The 24,204-nt window shown below is 35.3% G+C and overlaps 1 protein-coding gene across 2 annotated transcripts in view; it reads left to right on the top strand.

The window, feature by feature from the left end:
- megf6a (multiple EGF-like-domains 6a) overlaps window positions 1–24,204 on the top strand; it is a 55,418-nt gene that overhangs the window by 2,482 nt on the left and 28,732 nt on the right. Inside the window, exon 4 of one of the 2 annotated variants that reach the window (XM_043224674.1) lies at window positions 330–434. In XM_043224674.1, coding sequence (XP_043080609.1) covers window positions 330–434 — 105 coding nt within the window. Of the gene's footprint in view, window positions 1–329; window positions 435–19,475; window positions 19,861–24,204 lie in introns of those variants that run through there. The other variant, XM_043224675.1, reaches the window with a different exon arrangement.

Here is a 24,204-nt window from a genome sequence, read left to right as displayed (position 1 = left end):
CTATTGCTTTATTTATTCCTTTTATTGGTTTATTTACTTATTTAGTATGACAGTCATCAAAAACTAAATTTTGGGGAGTAATTCTACTTAGTTTTTACATTCCTCTCATTTACTGTAACAGATTTAGCAGCTGAATAGCAATAACAAGCAGAATATTATAAGTAATTTGTCATTATCGCTGCCTGATGTAATAAAACAAACAATTAATAATTTGATCGTGTCGTTGAACCAACTTTCAGTACATTCTGTGAAGATGTATTTTTCTTGTTAAATTTCCCCGTAGAACAGTTTGCTTGACTGTCTGCTTCTAAATCTCTTCTCTGCTCCAGCTCTCTGCACTTACGGAGTCTGCTTTAATGGAGGTGTGTGTACGGGGCGCATGCATCAACTCTGTGACTGCCCCGCAGGATTCAATGGATCCACCTGTCAGTATGGTGAGTACACAAGTTATCTGAGCTTTGAACTGAAGCTCTCATTCTTATAGCACTCGGTGAATGTCAGTTGGCTTGTGTGATGAATTTTAACAGACTGTGTTCCATCAGTGTCATGATAACACTTAAATGAAAGACAGTTTTTCTTCTTTCCTATGATACTGCTGAGAGAGAATTAACATGTCATCCAACCCCTGTATCAGTATATATGTTTTCCTCCCAAAGGGCTTCTCACTTTCATCATTGCATCCTCTAGACTTCTCAGTCTGCTTAACTCATTTTGTTCATCAGCACTTCCACTGCATTCGTGTAGAACAGCCTCCAGGTGCATCAGCAGAGCATAAGCACTCTAAGGTCACAGCAGGGTTGATAGGGCAGTCAAATCCCTTTCCGAACACTGTAGGATCAGTGTTCCCTTATGGCACCTCTGTGAAAGTGAGTGTGAGAATACAGTTCTGGAGGAGAGTCTGGCTTCTCTGTGAAGTGACTGAGATTTAGAGCAGATCTCTGGAGGCTTCTGGGGTCCTTCTGCACAGCTGCATTGTCTGTGCGGGTGGGAAATTCATGAAGGTTACCAAAGACCTTCTGGCTGCTGCAGAAAGTGCTAGAAAGTAGGAAATGTAGAGCATGGCGCGTGATTTGTGTTTCAGACAAAACTACGGGGGTGTTAGATGCTTTGACATGGAAAAATGTGACTTAGTCTCATAATAAACATTCAAAGATCTGCTCAAAAGGTCTTGGTTTTGTAGTCCCTAACATTTTAGGCAATCAGTTTGTTCAAATAAATGAATTTATTTCGTAAACTATTTCACTTGTTCGTATGTTTAAATAAAAAAACCTTTTTTCTGGGTTATCTGCTTTCTGTTGGTCTTAGTGTTGTTATTGTTTGGGAGTGTGTATTGTTGCTAATTACTTTTTGTCAAAAGAACAGAGTTCATCATCATAAAATCATTTAATTGTAGTTTAGCAACAAAGCAGCTTTCCATCACTGGAGTGCCTACAAATCTGTGGGTTGTAACACATTTAATTAGTTTGTTTATAATTTTCTTAGAACTGCTTTGATAGGCTTTGACAAAATGTAATCAACACCAGGCTCGACAGCATCAAAAGTGGACAGTGTTAAAAGTTTGTGTAGTAAAGTTTAGTTGGCAAAGCCCACAGGAGGAAAGCCAACTATGTGCAGACACATCCTGCCGGAAGAGTTTTAAAATGCCGGGTGAGAAGTGTCCTACAGACATAACGTTAACTATCGCTGACAGGAAAAAGATGATCCTGCTGATAATTATGAACTCTGTTTAAAAGATAGATTGGAGAACACGAGGATGTTGATGATATTTAATCTATTTAATCTGCTAGAACAATGATGAACTACAACAGATTCATTCAAGCTTAATCTACTTGGAAATGCTTTCCTAAATTTAATAAGCTCTACTAAAACTGTTGTTTTCGGCTTGTGGAAATGTGAAAAAGATTTGATGTGGTTTTTGGAATGCTCCCCAAAGAACCAGTGGAATCGCAAAAATGTTGGATTGTTTGTTGAGATATGTATGGACCATATCACAGAAACGTAATTCCATTTTTATTGTTTAAACATTGTCTTACATTTTCCATCTTGCCTGTGTTCTGCTCTTTCCAAAGGGACTCTATGTGTTATTTGCAAAGCTAACTTAACATTATTTTCTCTGAAATATGACAGGAAAGCCTGAGAGTTTCTAAAGAAATCAACTCAGAGATCTGAAAAATCCAAGAATAACAACAGGGATGCATTCTGAATTTGTTATTGGTGGAAGTAATACCTGCAATTGTAACAGGCTCGATGATAGTGTGAGGCGAGATGATTGAGATGATTCTCGCTGCTCAGTTGTGCTACATTAGTAGCCCTGAATGGTGATAATTGACATTATTTTTATTGCTTTTTTAAATCACATTCTCTAAATAATTGCAAGAGATTTATTTTCTTTGTTGGATGCACGATTACTAGAAATAATTTTCCTCGAGAAATTTGAACGATTCTTTTCTGGCCTCTTCTGCCATTTTAGTCAAATGATTATATTGGACACAAACCTCAGCAGGTGGTCTGTCTTCCTCTCTAGATCTGCTGCCTCGTGAAGACTGCGTGTGATGCAGCCCAAGAGGCTACAAGACTTGTAGATATGGACCTGCTGTTACTAACCCCTTTGTCTCACGGGTATGATGGAATGACTCTCATTCCTGTGGTCAAATGAAGTGTTCGATCGCATGTCCCTTTATGACACTCACATCATTGAGCGGATCTTATATTAAACCAACCAGAGATATGACCTCAGAGCTCACTATAAGCCCTGATAGCGGTCGCTGACTGTAAGAGCAAATGTTTGGAAGATCAAATCTGAGGGTTTAGTCGCAGCACAGCTGCGGTATTCTGTCTCACTCCTCAGGCATCGGTCACACCACATGTATCAAACTGGAGGAAACATTTTGGCTGACCGTCAGTGGGAATCATCAACAACAGGGCAAAAGAAAATCCCCAAATCCCAGTTCTTATGTATGCCAAGTGCTTAATGCAGATTTATGCTGCTTTTGTGTCCTGTGTTATCCATTCGTCTTCAAGAACATCTTGGGAATTGTTGTCTTCAATTGATGGTACAACAAAAGCCCTTTATTTTACAGTTATGGCATTATCCATTTTGTCTTGATCTGATGTTTTATCATTCCAGGAGTGGTAGGATTACAGTTTTGGTGCGCTGTAATTCATCGAAATAGAAAACCTGTTGGATAGTGTAATGTAATTTGTGTAATGTGTACATCAGTTTCAGTTACATTAATCATTATGTTTAAGCCCCACTGCAATGGTAACTGATTTCATTGTAAATACAAAGTATGTCATGAAACTCTAGATGGTGCAGGCTGACAGGTTATGACTCAATAGTCACATGGCGCAACTGATTGGTTTCTTTTATTGCTGCTTAATTTTCAAATACTTTGCTAGTGTTTGCTGAAGCAATTCCAGTGTTCTTCAGAAAACCTCCACCTCCCCCAGCTCCACCTGTATAGATCTGCTACATGGTGATTCACGTATGCTATATATGAGGGTTATTTCATATAAATTCCATGTGCAGCAGCAGTGTTTCCTACATGCTCACAACAGCATATCAGTGGATGTATTGGCAATAGCAAGTTTCGGTACTTGTTCTGCTGCAGCAGCACTCAAAGTTCACTGGTGTTGTGTTTGAACTGGTTTTGAGAACGTCTTTAGAAAGCGTTGTATGTTTGCTAAGAGTGATCAAAGGCCATAAATTCTCGCCACTCAATATTACTCAAATTTCTTGCGCTATGGGTGTGAGAAAGGCGCATTACAAATGAAATATATAATTATTATAATTATTATTATTATTATTATTAAATTGAGAGTTTGGTCGAAAACACTTATTTATGCAAATGACTAACCTCAGAAAAGGATTGCTCACTTAGAATACTCCAAATATATTAACATTAGAATGAGATTAAGAACAAATTCATGTGCACACATATGAATTGTCTTGCAAAAATTCTTAAGTATGTAAAATGTGTTGACAAAATAGCAATTGTAGATGACTGAAAATCATTATATTTTGAGCTTTCTTACTTTAATGTGCAAAATAAAGAAGAATAAAGGATTTTATAACTGCAGCAAATTAGCTGAATTAATCACTCCTTTTAGTGTTGTCAAACCGATTAATCGTGACTAATCGCTATTTATATATGCTGAATATTTTAACTATGTGTGTGCATTTATATACAATATACATACAAATATACACAGTACACACATATGTATTATATAAACACAAATGATACAAACAATCGATAGTTCTCGATTTGTTTGTTTTTTTTCTTTTCTTTTTTGTTTCTTTGAAGTTGAATAAGTACTGCATCCAGATCATGAATAACAGAAAATTAACTTTAACAAAGAGGTTAAAGACATGCCAAGTATTACAAAGGTCAAAGGAAATCGAAGACATAAACTGTAAGTAAAAAATATGCTGCATTAAATTCTCTTCTTATTAATCTTTTTACAGTGATATTTTTTCACTTTTAGAAGCGCAATTGTTTCCAACTCATTCTGTGATTTTAAAGAAAAAACAAAGCAAATCCATTGTGTGACCAATTCAAGTTCAAGTTCTGAATTTTAGCACATAGGTACAACATACATAACAGGCCAGAAAGTAGTCCCACAATGCACCTTGTGTCATGAATTACATCGAAACCTATTTGTGTGAAATAGCTTTGGCTGAGGTGTGTGGTGTAGTCTTGATGCGTTTCCCTCAAGGGATGTCATTACATTGAGAGGCTGTGAATCTAATTTTCAATGGATGTATTGGACATGACAGTTTTCTTACTGTAATATATTCAGTGGCTAAAGCAAAACTGATTGCTTTAACAGTAGAGGTTGTTTTGAGTTCAGGAATCGTAGACATCATAAAGTAGCTAGCAATGTTGTTTTCATATTGAAAAATTCCTGGGCGAACATCCTTGGTGTGCAAACAACTTTGGCAGCCCTATATAAACTCATTCACTTGCACAAAAGAGTACATTGATGTTTTACAGTTAAATACAGATTATTTGCCTCTTTTCTTCTTGTGAATCCTCTTTTGAGATTTTGTGAGTCTCCTTCTTCTTGATGAGTGCTCTATCATAAGTAGTGCAAACATCCTGTAGGCATCTTGTCATGAGAATTAACTTCCTGAACCACTTCAATATGTCTTATATGCCTCATTTATTGCACAAATATGGTTTAAAAAAACAACTTTTCTTGATTATTGCTTTAAAACTGTGAATGCCAGTGAGTTGTTGTTTTTGGTTTTTTATGTTTTTGATCACTGACGGGAGATTAATTTGCAGAGACTCAGTGAATCTCAGATGTGTGCTTTTGGTAAACCAGTAGTAAAGGCAACAGAAGCAGTATCTGTGGAAAATGGGCTAGTGTTTCCTTCAGCAAACTGGGCTGTGTTTGCTAATGTGAAGGCTCTGTGCCGCTGAGGTCAAAGGGCACATATGCACAGAGGAGACTGGAAAATTGATGATTGTTCGTGGGCAGAACTTTAGTGAGTAGTGCAAAAAATAAGTTTTATATTTTATTATGCAGAATTAGCAAATTGCATTTTAAATAGAATTGGGTTAATATTGTATTAAATGACACCTATTATGCTCCTTTGTACAATATGTAATATACAGTAAGTTGATGTTTCTCAGAATGTTTCTCAGTACACACTTATATATTTGGTAAACAATTAAGACTTTTAGATCGGATGGATTTAATTACTAATCATTTGACAGCACAATTTATTATATTTGATTGTTTAAATTAAAATTAAGCTGTTGCTCCCTGCTTCCTTGTCCAGAATAAAACACTGCGTTTACAGATTTCTGTTTTTGATTATCATTTCTATCGTGCCGAAATCATGCGTTATAAACATTATTAATTGAAGCTTCTGATATTTCTGAAACCACGCATCTGAAGCGCACACAGAAAGAAGCGCACACGGAGTACTAAGCTAAATTCTCTTTAATGCCTTATTTTGCTTAAACTGTTAAATGCACACACATTTATGTTAAAACACATGTTAAACACACACATATCATTATGAATTGAAAACTTTGCTGGTTTTAAATACTTGTAGCATTTTAAGTGTTGAAAGTTATGCTGTTCTTCCTGTCTACATTTCACTGAATCCTTGTGTCGGTTGTCATTATGTGCAGTAGCAATGTTTTTTTGTTTTTTTTGCAGTATCTACTGAAAATTCAGTGCCGAAATGTGTTTGATAAAGGAGGAAATACTTCAGCAATTTGCTCTATCGCTAAACCCCTGATACAAGACGAATGCTGGTCATGCTCCCACATTCCTAGATAAATGTTAGACAATATCCTTGACGTTTTCCATGGCTCTGCTGGCTAGGCCACAAATACTTACAGATGACACAAAGGTATTCTGAAGGCATTAGTAAAGCCAGATGAGTCATGACGGCATGCTTTTCAAATACTTTTAAATCATAAAAGAGCATGTTTCCTGTACTTGAACTTAACCACTCATGCCACACACATTGTTAAGTGGTTATAATTTAATTCCCAGAGCTACAGTTTGTACTAGCAGTAGCAGGTGATGCATTCTACCATAAACTCTGTAGGGACTCATATATCTGGAAGCTTTTTATTAAAACCATGCGGGACAGGGTGACATCTTTGAGTAATGCTGCACAGAAGTACGGGCCATTAATTTTTTTTCTTCCTGTGTTAGATGCCTTCGAAGGACACTTGAGCACCCTAAGAACAGAAACAACAAGTGCTTCAAAAATAGACATTTACGCTTGGATGATTCATAATGGTTGTTTTGAAAATGGACACATGAGTGTGATTAAATGAAAAGCGTTGTATGTAATTTTCTAGGGTTGGTAACTAAGAACCAATTCTTGTGCAGAATTAGTTCCATAAAAAAAAAAATACCGTAACTAATCAATCTGTTAATGGTTTTCGTATGTGCATCCCTCTGTTGTGAGAGGAACATTGTTTCGGTTCAACGGTGCGGAGACACTGCTGCTGAATTTACTGTTCGACACATACAAGACAACAAAAAGTGAATAGGATGGAAACATAGTTTGTGTAATATTGCTTTTTAATATATAATTATATGGTTAGTTCATCTAAAAATTGAAATGAGGTTGTGGTTTACTCATCTTTGAAGCATCTTAGGTGTATACGTTCTTTCAGACAAATCTAATCAGAGTTATATTAAAAACTGTCCGATTCTTTCAATGGGGTTAAACGGGTGTTTGCTGTTTACATGTTGGGAGACATTAAATAAAGTATGTGCTTCCATAAGCACATAAACATGTCTCACACGACTCCGGTGGGTGAATCAAGGCCTCCTGTAGCGAATGTGTTTTGTGTCCTTTTGTTTTTGTAAGATAAAGTGGACAGACCGTTTCGGACACTTGCCCCATGCAATATTAGAGATAGACATGCCTGGACAATTTTTAATATAATTCTGATTGGATTCATTTGAAAGAAGAACATTACCTAAGATGCTTCGAGGGTGAGTAAAACACAGCCTAATTAAAACTTTTGAATGAACTATACTAAGACATTTTTAAATGATAATTTTTTGCTTTTTTTGCCGTAGTACTACAAGAATCATTAATGGAACCATTAAAGAATTGGACTTGATAAGATTAATCATAACCAGAGACAAAATTCTTTTTGGTATCCTTAGTTACTTCACATGCCTTTTGATTTACTCAGTATTTGTATTAGTAGCTACAAGATATAATTCATATATATGAATATTCAGTAAACTTATTTGATATTCTCTAACTTTTAGACTGATTCTGACATTTGGCAAGTTAAGTAAAAATTTAGTTTTAAACTTAATGCTAAACAATTAAGAAAAAAAAGACAATTTTTTTTTCCTGGACTATATGACGCCTGCTATCAAGATGTCAAGACGTGCATGTTCAGTTTCAAGCATTTATATCTGGAAGACATCCAGCTCCCACTAGAACTTGATGAAATATATGTATATGAGTCACAGTACGTATTACTGCCCTGAACTGAAATCTGATTGGAGACATGTGTAGAGGAAAAACTTTCACAAAAATAGTAGCTGTAGATGTGTATAAAGTCCTCTCATTATTTACTCTTAATGTGAGGGATCATGGAGTTAGGACTCTCTGAAGTGAAATGGAAATGTCTCTTTTCTCTTACCATCTTATTTTTTATTTTCCTTGTGTCTCTGGTGTGTCATGGTGGGGTATTATTCGGGAAGTCACTTACCTGTGAGGGAATTGCAGCAAGGTATTAAAGGCTCATATTGCCCGGATAATAGCTTATTAGGAGATCATTATTCTATGTTGGCACTGGGTTTAGTGAAGAGAGAAAAGGAAACTGGTCCAGATTTTTTTTTTCCCCAGAAAGAAGATTTATCACAAATAATAAAATCACACAAACATATTTATGAGCAGTAAATTGCAGTTATTACCAAGACCGAGTTTTCCCTTGTGGGGTTCCCAAAATGTAAACCTTAATACCCAATAACAAGGAAAAAGTTTAGAAGCAATCAAGAGTTTATAAAGATCGTCTTTCTCTATGCCATCTATCATTTTTAAAGGTTACATATATATATATATATATATATATATATATATATATATATATATATATATATATATATATATATATATATATATATAGTAGCATGTTCAGGTTTGTTCAGTATGTTATTGTGTAATTCTGTATCAGATTACTTGTAGATCTTTATTACTTTTTCACAACCATGATTCAGCATAAGCCTTTTTAGTGAAGCCAAGACCACAGTTTGGTGTTTCATTACATGGTTAAGATACTATTAAGTCTTTTTGTCCATGCAACCATCCACCTATCCACCCATCTTTTTTTAATTTTTATGCATTTCTGTTCATTCATCCATCTTTGCTTTTGGCTTTTGTATGTTATCTGTCATTCTTCTCATAATGTTAAGGATAATGCGTTCTGTATATAATGTTTTTTTTTTAAAGAATGAAGTCCATACTAAATTCGTATTAGATGCTGGAGCTTTTGACTAGCTGTTATTTATGTGCATGCAATTTTTCCAACCTAGACGAAAAATAAGGACAAAGAGACACTGTATTTCTTGAAATAATGCCAGGTAATTTTAGAATTATGTTTTCCAGGCCTAGAAAAGATGTGGATATTTTTCTTGGATAAAGTCAAATTTGCTGAATCGAGTCAATGAATCAGTCGAACCGGTTCACAAATTGCTCTGTACTTGGAATTCGAATAAAAGTTGTGGAAATGATTTGGTCCAAAAGTCTGGGAAACGCATAAAATTGAAAGCATTGGGTTTTTTTCTCAGATAGTTCTGTGGCGACATGATGGGGTGCTCAGTTTTGATAGCACTGGAGCTTTCAGTATGTAAGAAATGCTTTGCAGCAGCAATAGCTGATATGTGGCAGACAAGTGAAAATAAGAAATCTTCAGCTTTAGCAGTAGGCTCTCTTTGAGCTCTTAGATTTTTTGTATTTCTATGTATGTACACAGATTCAGTGTGTTCAAGAAAAAATGTTTCATTTGGATAATGTTCTAATAAGTTTTTAGCTTTGTTTTAATTAAAATCTCTGTTTTTGAATATAATTTTCTTATAAGCGACTGTGTGATTTAAAGCCAGATTGCACGAAAACTCCCTAATCGCATATTCGTAACCTATTCTTCCACTGTCTAGATAAAACACAAGGATCTGTTGTACCTACTGCGTTCAGAAAGGATTTTATTGAGGACTGTAAGGGATGAGTGATTCTGCTCCCATTGGCACTAATGTGGTTTCACTCATGGCAAGCTAACAAACAGGAAATCTAGTGTCAGGCTTGATTAGTGGCATAAGGTGTGTTATTGCTGGAGCTCCTCAGAATAACAAAGTAAGAACTAAAACAAGCATTTTTTTTCAATCTACCTCACATAGAGTAAGTGAATTCACCCCTCATTCATTTTCAGATTTACAAATACATGTTTAATCAAAGCTAAAATGGCCTAATGCGGTAGTTTCCCTTAGCCTGGACTGAACCATTACCTCATGAGAGAGATTTTTCCTTTATTGTTCTCAGCACACCTGTGTTGGCAGAGATCCACTGCAGGGACCTTTACTTTCTCCTCTTACTGTCCTCAGTGGGACATCCTTCTCTACTCACTTAGGCTATTTAGTTTTTTGGGAACATGACACCACACGCTACCTGAAGCTCTTTACTGAAACAAGTTATTTTTATCATGACTAAATGGTTCTTTACTGCTTTTAAAGAAATAATTCACCCTAAAAAAAAAAGTTGTGCCAGTATTTATTCATTCTCAACACCCATATATTGTTATGAAAATGACAAGTATGACCAAAATAAACACTTTTCCAGATACGTGTCAATGTTGCCCTCTAGTGGGGGCAAGATGTACTATTTTTGGTAATAAGACAACTCATATGTAAATTTTTTGTCTGTTTTTGCTGAATAATAATAATCGGATATTTGCTAAAGGTTTATGAAATTAAAAAAATAAAAATAAAGGCATAAATAAATAAAAGCTAAGAAGTCTAAAACTTCACCTAGATGTCATTAGGAAAGATCTATTACATTCCTAATTGCTACTAAACTTTACACTTAGTTGATTTTTGTTTCAGATAAAAACGTTTTGAATGTTATGAGAGTAAAAAAATGATGACAGAATTTTTTTGAATGTATAACTCACCAAATTTAGAGATGTACATGGAAAATAGATTTAGTTTAAGTACTGTACTTCTAATATACATATTCTTTTACATACAAGGCATATTTTTTTCAGTTTATTTTTAACTATTCCTAATATGCATTTTTTAGTTTTGATTTTATTCAAAAAAATCTGTTGAAATTCATAATTAAAATAATAGCACAGGTTTATTATCCTTTGAACTTTTCATTTCGTAGTATGATTTTATTCATTTCACACGTGTTACTGCTTTGATGCTGGGAATTCATAAAAATAAAATGAGATGTATTCCAGAAAACGTCTTGAAGCAGGTGCAATCTCTCCATTTGATTAATGTGGAAGTATTAAGTGAAAAACGTCCCCGTGTGGTTCTGTCGCAGGTGTCGACAGTAACTGAGCCTCAGAGCGGACCCTAATTTTGAGTCCAAATGAAGAAACAAATATCCTGCTGAGGTCAGCGTGTCAGGACCCACAAGATTTAGTTTTGCAGTTTGCATACTTCTGTCGTAAAGATGCTGAGCCCTTTGTTCTCCCTGCCCGGATGACTATAAAGACAATGACTCCCATCTGTTCACAGTCACCCGATGTGTGCTCTCCTTCACCCTCATCAGAATTTGGGTTACATGTTATCAGGGGATTTAAAGGCTAAAGGTTAAAACAAATACTTCAAACTGCCAACCTCACCTTGATGTGCACTCTTTGAAACCGATACACACAGACATTGTGTTCTCTTTACGTTTATTCCTAAATATCGCATTTACATAGATTTATTGTGTCAGGAAAGATAACTTGCTGTATTATGTACTTACGGTACATGTTTGACCCACTAGTCTTTCAGCAGCATGACTTCTACGCATCTCTGAGATGAATGTGGCATTACATTCATTCTGTTTATTAGATCCAAACTGCTTGATATCTTTTTTCCCCTGCAGTGCTCTTGGATTTGAAATGTACAGCTTGGACGAGAGAATTATTAGGGAAAAAAGCCCAAACAAAACAAGGTCTAAATATATAGCCATACTTTGAGACCTTGCTTACTTCATTGTAAGCAGAATATGTTATATCTTTCCCATGAACACAAACATCCATAGTGAAAGCTTGATTAAAGTCAGTAATCATTATAAGACATTATAAGGCTTTTTTGGGGGGGTTATCTTACAATATGTGACCCAGCAGGGAAAGTCTATATTTAATTTTCATAACAGGGTATTTAGATTTCAATTGCATGAAATATGAGGCAATATTTTTCTACTAATCTCTGCTGCATAATACGGTAGGAAGTGTTGGGATAAGTGGCAGTAGACCTGTCTAGACAGTTTTGACATCTTCAGTGCTTTATCTAATGGTTTGCGTCAGAACATGGTAACTCGGGACGTGACTAGCGCTGTGTTTTTGTTGGAGTGGTTATCTGTTTGGAAGATGGAACAGCATTGGTGTTCAGCGGAGACAAATTGGCAAGGCTTTGCTCTCTTGGGCTCACTTTTCCAGGGTGAATGGCTTTCAGCCTCAAAACACACCCATGTCTTGAGCATTTAATCCTAAATTTAATGGGATTTGTCAAGTCAGAACAGGAAAATAATGTGAGCCGGGAGTGCGTTTTTAATGAGTTTCGCCTTGAAATATTCTATTGACAGCATTAGTATTTTATGTAATCTATAAGCAGGGATTCAGTATTGGCTTCATTATTTTACATTTGACTTGAACAAATGGTTTGTTATACAAAGATACCAGTTAGAATAATTGTTAAAAATGACACGTAAAAAACTCTATTATGACTTTATGGAGAACTCTTGCTGCATATCTATGGTTTGTAAATTGGTATTGATTAAAAATTAATTTTTTCTGTCAAACAAGAAAGTGGACAGCAGTTTTTGGTGAACTATTTGGGAACTTAAGAAGAGTCGTCCAGTTGTAAAACTGAAACCTAAATATTTCAGTGTGGTGAATTCAAATGATCTAATACAATAATATTTGCTATAATATATATACACATGTCATGATAACATTTTCATAGTGATTTGGTCACACTTTATTTTAAGGTCCAATTTTTGCTATTATGTCTCTTGCCACTTAATTCCTAATTTGCTGCTTTTTAATTAGTAAGGTAGTTGTTTAGTTTAGATATTTTGCTTAGTATTGGAAAATATGGTCATGCAGAAAATAAACAGCCAATATGTTAATAATAGGCATGCTAATAGTGAGAACTGGTCCCTATGCTGACATGTTACTGTTGATTCTTTTATCCAGATTAAATGCTTTTCATATGGAATTATTTCCCTTTTTGGTCTTAATTGGTTCATGCATCTGGTAAGATTGCAGCTGCACATAAAAACAAGGGATGCATAGTTATATAAAATAAACCAAACATATTTTCCAAATTGTGAAATTAGGGGAAATGGCTTTTTGTGATGTTGGAAAGTATGTTGGCTGTTTTTTTTTTTTTTGTTTTTTTTTACAGTCACTATTTATATGATTCTATAAATAAAATAAACCAGAATGTCTTTTTTGTGGCCGATCCTACAACTAAATTGTGTCCAGCTTTCTCTGGAGTAAGAATGCTTACTTTGTTCATACTGTAAAATTTTATGGCCTTTCATTCTCAAAAGCACTAGGGGGAAAAAAGAAATGGCATAGTAGCTTTTCCCCACCAGCTTTCCAATTTTGCTTATTGGAAAGGCTGCATTCCCACAGTACCACAACCACTTTACATTTTCCACTGCTAGACACTTAACACCTCTCGATCTCTATTTTATTCACATGAACCAGCGGGAAGGAGTTTGCTCGAACACTAACCAAACCCTCAGAGAGAATGGAAAGACCTGTCATGTGTATGTCATATTTTGTCACATTTTCATAAAAAAAACAAAAAAACAAAAAAAAAACCGAATGGAAATGTCACACCAATCAGGTGTCTGTCTGTTGCCCAAAAATTCCTAATAAGCATGCAAGAGTTGAGCCGGACCCTCCCTGCTCTATTAGATCTGCTTTAAAGTGTTTAGGTGTGGTCTGTGGACTCTGGCTAGTGTCCTAAACCTGAAGCGTCTCTCATTAGATAGGACATGCTTGGCTTTGTCACACTCAGTGAACTATGTGGACATCAAAAGGTGCTTTGACTGCTGACACATCACTTGAGGGGCCAAAGTAAACTTCCTCTTTAAGTACTGGGTAAGGCATTGGGAGTACTCATTAATTTATCTGTCTTTGTCCAGACCTTCATACCACGCAACCACTATTTAGGTCAGTAACTGAAAACAGAAGTTTTACATGAGTTCAGAGTACATTTGTTCGGTTTAAACTGAGTTACTCCTTCAGCACTGTTTTATGACATATGGGTGTTAATGAGATTTCAAATAATTTGGTATATTGAGAAGGTATAACTTAATTAGAAGGTAGTATAATATGTAGAAATGTGTAATTGTATTAATAATGTGACTGTCACGTGATTTAATACTTTTTTTTTCTTTTATCCACACCCTTCATTTAAGTGAAATTAATGAGACTGCATAGCCACATTATCTTAATTTTTGGATCACGTTTTCCTCCACAGTAGGAGTTATTTTATTCCCACAAAGCGTGCTGGATAAAGAAAGGTTATCAAAACTGTTTTCATAAAGACATTCCACAGTGAATGCATACTTCCGAGACTACAGTTCATTTGTCTAAATGGTTTATTGTATGCATACAGTACTGCACATGTTCGTTCAAATCTGCATGGGTGATGGATCAGTCCAAATCGGCCAATAATATAAACTTTGAGCCATCTGTAAGTCCATCAATAAGACTTGTTTTGGAGATAAAGAGGGAGGTTTGGAATATATTATAAGTCAAGATAGCATGCACGGATTTCATTAGGTTTTGGCTTAAACTGTACGTCTTTCCTTCTTATTAATCAAAAGAAATATTAGTGAGCTCAACTGGCAGTACATTAGACTATATACAGACAGCTCTATTAGATGCATGGACTCTGTTTGTCTGCTTTAGACCATTTTGCGAAACCACTTTACCACTCAGCAACCGACATACTTAGCAAGCCACATTTTTCCATCTCATACTAATAGTTGCAGGGCATAATATCTCCTAAGAAGTTCCTGTCGAAGAATGGCAGCTCATAAAGATGAGCTGAAAATCCTGCAACCTGAGATAGGTTTTATTGCATATGTGAGGTTTGCAGTGAGATCAGTCCTGCTGGCGAGAGGACGGCGTCATAAATGTAAGGAACATTTCTTCCTCTGTAATCTCCTCAGAGGTCACAGATCCATGGAAAAGACGGAAGAGCTTCTGGGATACTTCCAACGCTAAGGCTTGCATTATGAGCGCTGGATTTAACCAAATTACTGACTAAAGCGATGCCACCGAAAGCCAATGGCATGTACTTTTCCCCAATCCAAATATCCTATAGCGGATAGAAAGACTTAGCAAAGACTTTTTTATTATATTCATTAGTAATCATTGTAGCATGTGTGTGTGTGTGTGTGTGTGTGTTAGAGAGAGAGTTTATTTTTTATTTATTTACCATTTATTTGTTTTGTCCAATATCCTGTGACCCTTCGTAGGACAAACAGTTTGGAGAAAAAAATATTTTTTAAATTAATTTATTTTATTTTGCTTTGTTTCACTTCATTTTAATTTTCTTTTTGTTTGCTTTGCTTTGTTTTCTTTGGTTTGTTTTGTACTGGTTTTTGTTTATTTTGCTTTGTTTTTCTTCGTTTTACTTGTCTTTGTTTTGTTTCGTTTTGAAAAAATAGTTCAAATCAAACAATAACAGACCCTCCTTGATGAAGTCTCCGTTTTGCAGGACTTTGACTTTAATCTATAGGGCTGGACTTTTAGTATCTATATGAACTATAGCTGTGTATTTTTTGTGGATCCCCGACAAGTTACCTGGCACATCACTAAAGCTAAATGGCAATGGTCTAAATATTTAGCTGAGCTGAAACTGGCAGTCTGCTTGACATTCAATCCAAATAGAGCAGCTTTGATGGATTATGTAAAAACAGCTCTCTCTTAACTCCCTTAACTGCTTACCTTTAACATCTGAGACACCATATGATTTATGGTCAATCACTGGAGGGATAATTGGAACAGCTTCAGGGCTGCAAGATTAATGGTCTATTTAACTTAATTCATGACTTAACGAAGATAATTAAAAATCCGATGTACTGTAAAATGGAAAGCTTTTTTCATGATATTCAACTTGAAAATCACCAAGTGTATTTGTTCGTTTAATACTTCCCAGTCTTAACACCTGTGCCAGGCGCATGGCGAGAAGATTCAGTTGAGGAAGATTGATATCTCATACTTTTTAAGGGGGTAGAATGGATTTCTGAAGGCACTTTAGAGTTCCGCTCCACTCCTATAAAACCGATTTAGAAAAGTCCTGTTCTTCGTGTGGATATTTAACCAGAATCAATCGTAACTGCATCTGCAGATTTGAGGCGGTGCGCTGAGAGTTTGTACTGGACCATGATCCGGTGAGTCTCAAGACACATGTGGACACTCTGAGATCAGATCTATGTAGGAGAACTGATTGTTTTTGCACTCTCTGTCTCCCCAACAGAACCTCTGTAGCTGACTGTAATTTAATGGGACTGATTTTATGCTCAGTTTAGTTTGATGGGTTTTATTTTTTTGGATCAATGATTTTGGTTCCAGCAAACCAAATAAAAAAAAAATGAGCAGGTGCTTTTCATTTGTCATTCATATGCAAGACTGAATTAGGCATATCTTTTTCAATCAGCGTAAAATCATGAGAATAATGGATTTTTCAAATGTTTTCCTCTTCTTGCTGGAAATATAAGCAAGTTCAACGGCAGTGGCCTGTGCTACTATTTGTTTTCTTTGTGAGAGTTTCCCGACATTTTTTTTATCTTGCGTACTTTCATAGCCTCAAGAATAAAGCTCTTCTGTTCTTCAGTGACAGAAATGTTTCAGTCTGTATAAACAGACCAATAAAGCAGAACATTCTGCTGTGAAAATCATTTGCATAAAGGGTTACATTTTTTCATATATTTTTTAAATTCTAAAACAGGACGGAAAAATGTAAAGAATCACAATTAGTTCTTTTTAACATCTATTTGTAGTTTAAAGTAGAAGCAGTCTAAAATTCATTACTTTCTTAGTAAATATTTATATATGCAATTTAATTTGATTACATAACCTGCATATGATGTCATTTGAAAAATTTGTAATTTATGAGGTGAATAGTTTTATTACATTTTTATTTTTAATTTGCATAATAAAAAAATGATAAAACTATTTACGTCATAATAAATACGTTTTTAAAAGAAAGTAAATGGAAAAATAAATGTATATATTTTTAAGCAATGTTCTTTTAAATAACAGCTCTAGTTTTATATTTCAGCTACGTTATGTAGGTTTAATGTGTATCATTTGTTGTATTTGTTTGTATGACACATGTGAAAGGTTTTCTCCGAATACATAGCTGCAGAATGTGTAATGGTGTGTTTTACCATTGCATTGCGTGCATCTGTGCATTTTTTTATGTCATTTAGGGAAGCCTCAGTGTGTCCTTATTAGTGTAATTTAATCAAATGGTTTAAGATGAGCCTTAACCCACACCTGGCAGCACTTAAGACTGCCTCACTGACACAAAGGCATTCGCACAGAGAGTACAACGTGCAGTGACCTTTCTTTCATCTGACTCTGACAAAACGTACATGAAAAGAGACGCTTGAATTGTGTCCAGCTGCACCTTTTAAACTCCCCTCAACCTCCATATCCTCTGGAAAAACTGATACTACGTTGGTTCCATGCTTTGACTTTTATTTTTAATTACATATTTCCTTGTCACTTTGGATAGATTCCTGTCTTATTCAAGATGCAAGATACATCTGATACTGTAAGTGCGTATGCCATGTTTGGACTGGTCAGGCTGTTATTCCATGACTTATTTTGGTTTGTAAGTCTATGCCGTGTTTAGTTTAAGTGCAGCATTTTAGGCTTTTCTTTGGTTCGCTTTTACCCTCCTGTAAAATAGTATTCCATGTTTTCTCTCAAGGTCCACCGCAATGAACCAACAACTTGTCAAAATGAGAGTTATTTGTGACTCACTGCATTGCTGTTCAACTTCTGAGCTGTAGAAAAAAAGCTGAATTGATGTAAAGATTATTAATAACCAAGGCTCTATAAATCACTGCGCTTATGACAGGAATGGCTATATGAGAATTCAAGACCGGGGCTCTTTCATCTTTTTAATAAAATGATCTCATGACAGCTGTAAAGGTGGTTTTATAATCGTGAAAGCCCATATTTGACAGGTTATTAAAAAGTTCAGCTTCCTGTTCTTATTCCCTCACTAAAAATTGAATTAAATTTAAAAGGCATTATGAGTTCAATTCTGGATTGCGCTCAACTTTTATACTATTAACAATCATTTTTGGGTAAGATGCTTTAAAAAAATTATAGCTACTATTTTACCTGCAGTTAGCGGTTTAAAGTGTGCTTTCTTCAGTTAAATTGTAAGTTTCCAGTAATATAATAAAACATGTCTTGTGGAGCGCATTCAGAGTATGAATTAATTTGTATTGTTAACTGTTTGGAAAGGGTGTGTAAATGTGGATTTCTTATCCTGTTGCAAGCTTAAAGCATCATGGCAGAGCACTGAAGTGGCCTAGTCGATGCAACCCCTGTTACTGCTTAGCACTGCTTAGGCTATAGCATAACTCCTTATTAGCATTACTTATTACTAATACTTTCTGAATCCCATCATTCTCAACCAGCTCAACAATATAACACAGTAAAAAATGGAACTGCATATTTTCCAGTTTACGAATCCTTTTGAGCTGTCAGAACAAAGAATTTCATGTTGCTGAAATGTTTAGGTTTTGTGAGTTCCCAGCATTCATTGAAGCATGAATAAATGATGCAGTTACTGTTATAGGATTATTGTTTTGCTGTTTGCAATTTTTCACCAAACTTGAGGTTAGTGTGTTTAGTTTTGAGGCCTAGACTATGTTCAACCCCTTACGTCCATTTTTTGGATATCTTATACTTGTAAACTTTTGTTTGTTTTTACAGTGAAGGAGGGTAGACAAAACTATTATTCTAGCTTCAGAAAAATAATATAAAATTGCATAAATTTATTATTAAACTGACCAACGTATTTAAAGGGTAAAGGTCAAATTACAAACAAAAATTTTAATTTAACATTATATATTAAATTTTGATGTTAAAGCCACTGGTAACACTTTAGCGACCAATTCTCACGATTAACTAGTTGCTTATTATCATCTATTATTATTAACATATTGGCTGTTTATTAATACTTCCAAAGCACATATTCTACATGACTATATTTTTTCATCCCTAATCCTACCCAATACCTAAAGTACATTAGCAACTATTAATAAGCAGCAAATTAGATTAAATTGATTAAAGTTAGTCAGAGGATTGTTAATTGCAAGAATTGGACCTTAAATTAAAGTGTGTCTAATCATTGTTTTATATAGTCTATACTATATTCTATTTAAACCAATTACAGCATTGTAGTCAAATTACTGAAAAATTTTGAGTAATCCTTTATTTACCTTTTCATGGGAAAGTGTAATTAAAATGTAGTCAGAATGAAAAGAAATACTAAAAATAGTAAAAGCAAAAGTGACCAGCATGTGAGCCCAATTGTGAAAATGTCCACTGTTCACTGAATTGTTTTGAGCGAACATTTGCTAAACGTCTCAGCATCAATACCTAAGAGAGGAGAAGGGAGGAGCAGAGACAGATAGGAGGGTGGGACTGCAGAGGCTTGCCCTGGACACAGGAGATGGAGACATAATAAGAGAGACAGAGCCACGAGAAACTACATGTCTGTCAATGCTGAGAGAGAGCGAGAGAGAGAGAGAGAGATTACTTGTTACTGATGCCAGGACACACAGCTTATTTAAATAGCTTCTCCAGCTCACAGCAGCAGTTCTCTTCTGTTGTATAATGGACATGCTGAGAGTCTGTTTATCCTGTTTGGTTTGCATGATCTTATTTATTTCTGTTTGAGTAAGGTCTGTAACACATTGCTCTCGGACAATGCTGTCCAACTGGCTGAAGTTAGTGCTATTATGTACCGTTTGGACCCAGCTGGTCCCATGTTTGGGTGCTGGAAATACACGCTACCGCTACTATCACAGGAACTGCTACACCTGCTTCAATGGATATCAGGGATACAACACAAGACACCTGGGGGCAGGTGAGTTTTACTGGATTCGGTGAACTTATTCCCCTTGATTAGGAGAATAAACTTTACTGTTATTTATCAAATGATTTTCAGGTTTCATTTGGTTTTTCTACTCAGAGCCAGCGTGTTTTGTTATGCATTAGTTTAATGACTATGTGAATTCAGAGAAATTCTGGGACAGGACTCAGTCGTGCTGTATGATTTGGTAATGTCTTGGCTGTGACTAAAGAAGCTTCTTTCAGCACTCGTAATTCAGCGTGAAGGACTGGAGACGATGATGCCTTCACTCTGCTGTGAACAGATGTCAGATGTGTAACAAAACAAATAATAAGCTGGTACATTAGTCTTTGCCAAATACTATACGAACGACGAATGTTTGTTTTCAGTTTTAGGAACCTGCAGCCAATTAAATCTGTAATTTAGACTACTTAGTCTTTTCAAGTAATCTTTCACGTTCAATGTTTTAGTGACAAAGAGTTTAGGCTGTGTTGAAAAATCATTTGTAGAGTTGGATTTATGGATTTCCTCTAAATTGAGGGATTAGGAGCGTAAGGGAGACTGTCAGAACGTAACCAATCATTAGAACACCTTGAGTTTGCTTTACCTGAGTACACAAACTTCAGCTCAGCATTTGTCGTCTTGTGATTCATTACAGTGATATCTGTGATAAAGTAAGAAAATGACATTTTCTGACATGCCTGCTATTTATTCGGTGCAAATCTGTTTTGCATATAAAGAATGATTTCTAAGGTGTTTGGCATCAATGAATATTAAAATACCCTCAGCGTTACGTATTCTGCAGCACCTAAGAAGATGACACATGCTAAGATCATAGAACTCTTTCAGATAGAAATGAATGTTCCAGGATATATCGTTTTTTTTTTATTTCTTGTGAAAGACAAACTCATTGTGGACAAAACAATAAAAGAACCACAGCAGTATTATTTTAAATCATTGTTTTCATCTTTATATATTTTTAGATATAATTTATTTATTTAATGGTAAAGTTGAGTTTTTAGCAGTCATTACTCTCATGTTCAGTGTCATTCAGAAATAATTCTAATATGACTAATATGACAAAATTGTGATTTGACCTTTTTAAAGTCAGAAGAACAGCATTTATTTTTTGAAATAGTATTCCAAATGTCTTCACTGTCAATTTAATGCATCCTTACTGAAAGAAACTTTCCAACTGTATATCGCAAATTCTTGCAGTTGTCTCTTTGACTTAATCTGGGTCTCGTATCTTTAAGGTTTGAGGTTCCAAGGTTTCCGTAATGACCTTAAACTGAGAACTGGTCTTGAATGAACGTGCTCCAGGGTAATGCTCTCTTACACGGAATGCAAGATTAAGGAGAAACGTGTTTTGGATTAAAGGGAGGCTGCTTGGCATAATCAGTCTGCAGTCAGAGATGTCCATTATTTTTCATTCCTAAGAATTCCTCTGATCCTCTTTATTTATGAATATTGGACTAACATTTTGCCTTGTGATTTCCTATTTGATGTGCCTTCTTTACTCCAACAATGTGGAAGACAGACTTACATTCTGGCACCACAGAGCTATGCATTTTTAAGCTGCATTTACCTGGCAAAGCAAATGTGACAGTCTTCACGCAAGCCTGTAATGTTTGTAATACAGGTAGTAATGCGAGATTGAAGTGTGGCTCGCGTCTATGATATCGAGCCAGATCTTTGCTAAACTTCAAAGCAAAGGTCTGTGATCTCAGCTCAGGGTTATCGTGATAAGAAGCAATTGTTTCTCTAACCTTTAGACCCGAGGAGTTCAAGCTCACATATGTCGTTGATTTTACCTTCTGATTCAATTGCAGTGTCCCAGCTGTACCTCACATAACTGCAGGACTTTGAGGGCCAAACAATATAACATTTGTTGTTTTGGTTGAAATGTGGGTTTCACTATTACCTTGTGCACTGTGGGATCCAGAAGTCTCAGACCGCATTGAATACATGAGATTTTAGCATTGAAATAAACTTGGTTTTAAGGTTTTGACACAAATTAAAAAAGAAAGTTCAAGTTCTGTACTAGGTCACCAAGCAATTTTGTGGCATTTATCGTGTTACAAAGTCAGATGTTAGTCAGATGTTCTTGCTTCCATGCTCTTGTGGAAGGACTTGTGGGGTTTATGCAGCTTGAATGATATTCTGAAATTTGTCAGACTATTTAATTATTAGCACATATTTAAACCCAATGCTGGCTCCAAATCTGGGCTTTCATATGAATTGCTGCATTTCCTAAGTCTCATTTAAAATCTTGCTGTTTATTGACATGCTGTCGCTGTGTTCCTCCTCCGTCTGAGCTCAGTTTTGGAGTTGTTACAACACTCTTATTAATAAGGTTTCTTCAGTCTTTCCTGGACAGGTGGTTTTGATTACCTTCTTATTTTTATTTATAAAACTTAAATGTAAATTTTAAAGGAAGACACAGCACTGAACAATCAAAGTTCTTCTTATACAGTTTGGTTGGACAAGGTGATAGTCCCACCCCCAGTCTCACACCATTGGCTGAGCCAGTGTTGCTGTGTCAGGCCGGTCGAGATACACCACAGAGCCACGAAAATATAGTTACAGTTGTTTCTGCATATCAAAGATGTGTTTCACCACTGGCAAGATGGGGTTTCAATAACTCTGTGTATCTATGCAGAAGAAAAAAAGATTTAACCTTTGTGTTATACGACTAAAGAAAACTGGCTGTGGTAAAGAAAAAAAACAACACCAAAAAAAACAACAATCATCCATATGTTGCCATTTCTTTGTAATTAACTTGTAATATTTGAGTGAAAATTGTTTCACTGCCACTTTTTTCTTCAGCGTGGCTTTATATTTATGGTCGTTTATAAACATCTTTATATTTACTGTCCTATTTTCTCCTCTGTTTATGTCACATCAAGCATGTCCCTTGTGTCAGATAATTACTTGTTTGTTTCAAAATCAAATATGGATTTCATCTGGTTCTTGGCTGCATCTTATTACATTCCTTTTGCAGTTGTTTGTCTGGCAAAAAAACAGAAATGATCTATCATTAGCAACAGTTATTTAAACTACATATTGAAAATCAGCCTAGATTTGTTGTTATATGTCATTGTGTTTTATAGTTAACTAATAGATAATATACAGCCAGTCAGTCTGCTCACCGTGAAGGGGTTTAATTTGGAACAATGACCAGATGACTGGACATTATCCCACTTATTTAATGCCTTCTTACCAAATAAATAAATATGTGGACATAAAATACTGATTTGAGATTTAAAATTGTAGATTAGCTTTAAACTTTTGCTAATAACAAAGAAGAAAAAAATCTGCCTAGCAACAAGTGTGCCTTTTACAATGTTGATTTAATAATAATAATAAGCTTTTTCCGTCTACTATTTAGCTATAATATGACATGCCTCATAAAACAGAACTGCTCAGGGTCAGACAGTCTGTCTATTAAAGACTTAAGATTCATTAATGAGTAAAACCGCTGGACCATCACTTCCATCTTCCTAGCTAGTGGTAACTAAGTTTGCATACGTATGTGATGATCTGAAACGAAATGGCACATGCCTATATGAACTTAAACCACCTTCACACACATTAAATCTAAAGGATTTTCTTAAGTAGTAGTTCTTGTGGAGTTCAAACTGGAATATTTAATGTATAAATGAGTCTGATTTGTTTAATTTACCACCAAAATATAAGCAGTTATGGAGACATCTCATTATAGTTTGCAGCAATACATACTTTGAATTATCCTCTCCTTGGATTCTTACGTTTTTGCCATGCATCCAACAGCTAAAAGTTTTTCTGGCCCTACAATAACTATATTTTATTGTATTGGTATCATTTGTCCGGGAAAAAAATCTTTCCATTTCTATGTATGCTCTATAAGGAGGTTGAAAAAGATTGCTTTCTTTAAAATACTATTTAGTCCTCCATTAATTTGTCCAAAACGTTAATCGGCCGATTCATTTATAGATAAAGAGGATTAAAAGAAGAACTACAGAAATTTTTCTCAAGGCTCTTTCACTGTATATCTTGGACAGATATATGAAACTGTAGGACAAGCAGCCATGTGAGGGGAGTGTATGAGTGTATTATTTATACTTAATTTTTAAATAAATAAAAAAAAAATATTTCCTAATTCTGTAACTAATATTAATTTATATGCACTTATAATTTTTATTTTCGATTATTGCCAATGTAGATATCGAATCAGTTACACTTGTTCATTTTGATGTTACAGATCCATATAATAAAGTTGCAGCCCATAAAACGGAGCTCATATCTCAATCATTGGCATGGTCTGCTGACATTACATTCTCTCACCAGCAGGGCTTTCACCGATCTCTGATTTCTCTC

Source organism: Puntigrus tetrazona, chromosome 23, assembly GCF_018831695.1.
Source record: "Puntigrus tetrazona isolate hp1 chromosome 23, ASM1883169v1, whole genome shotgun sequence".
In the NCBI taxonomy this organism is placed as follows: Eukaryota; Metazoa; Chordata; class Actinopteri; order Cypriniformes; family Cyprinidae; genus Puntigrus; species Puntigrus tetrazona.
Note: the sequence above shows the minus strand (reverse complement) of the source record. Positions and strands in the feature narration are given on the sequence as shown.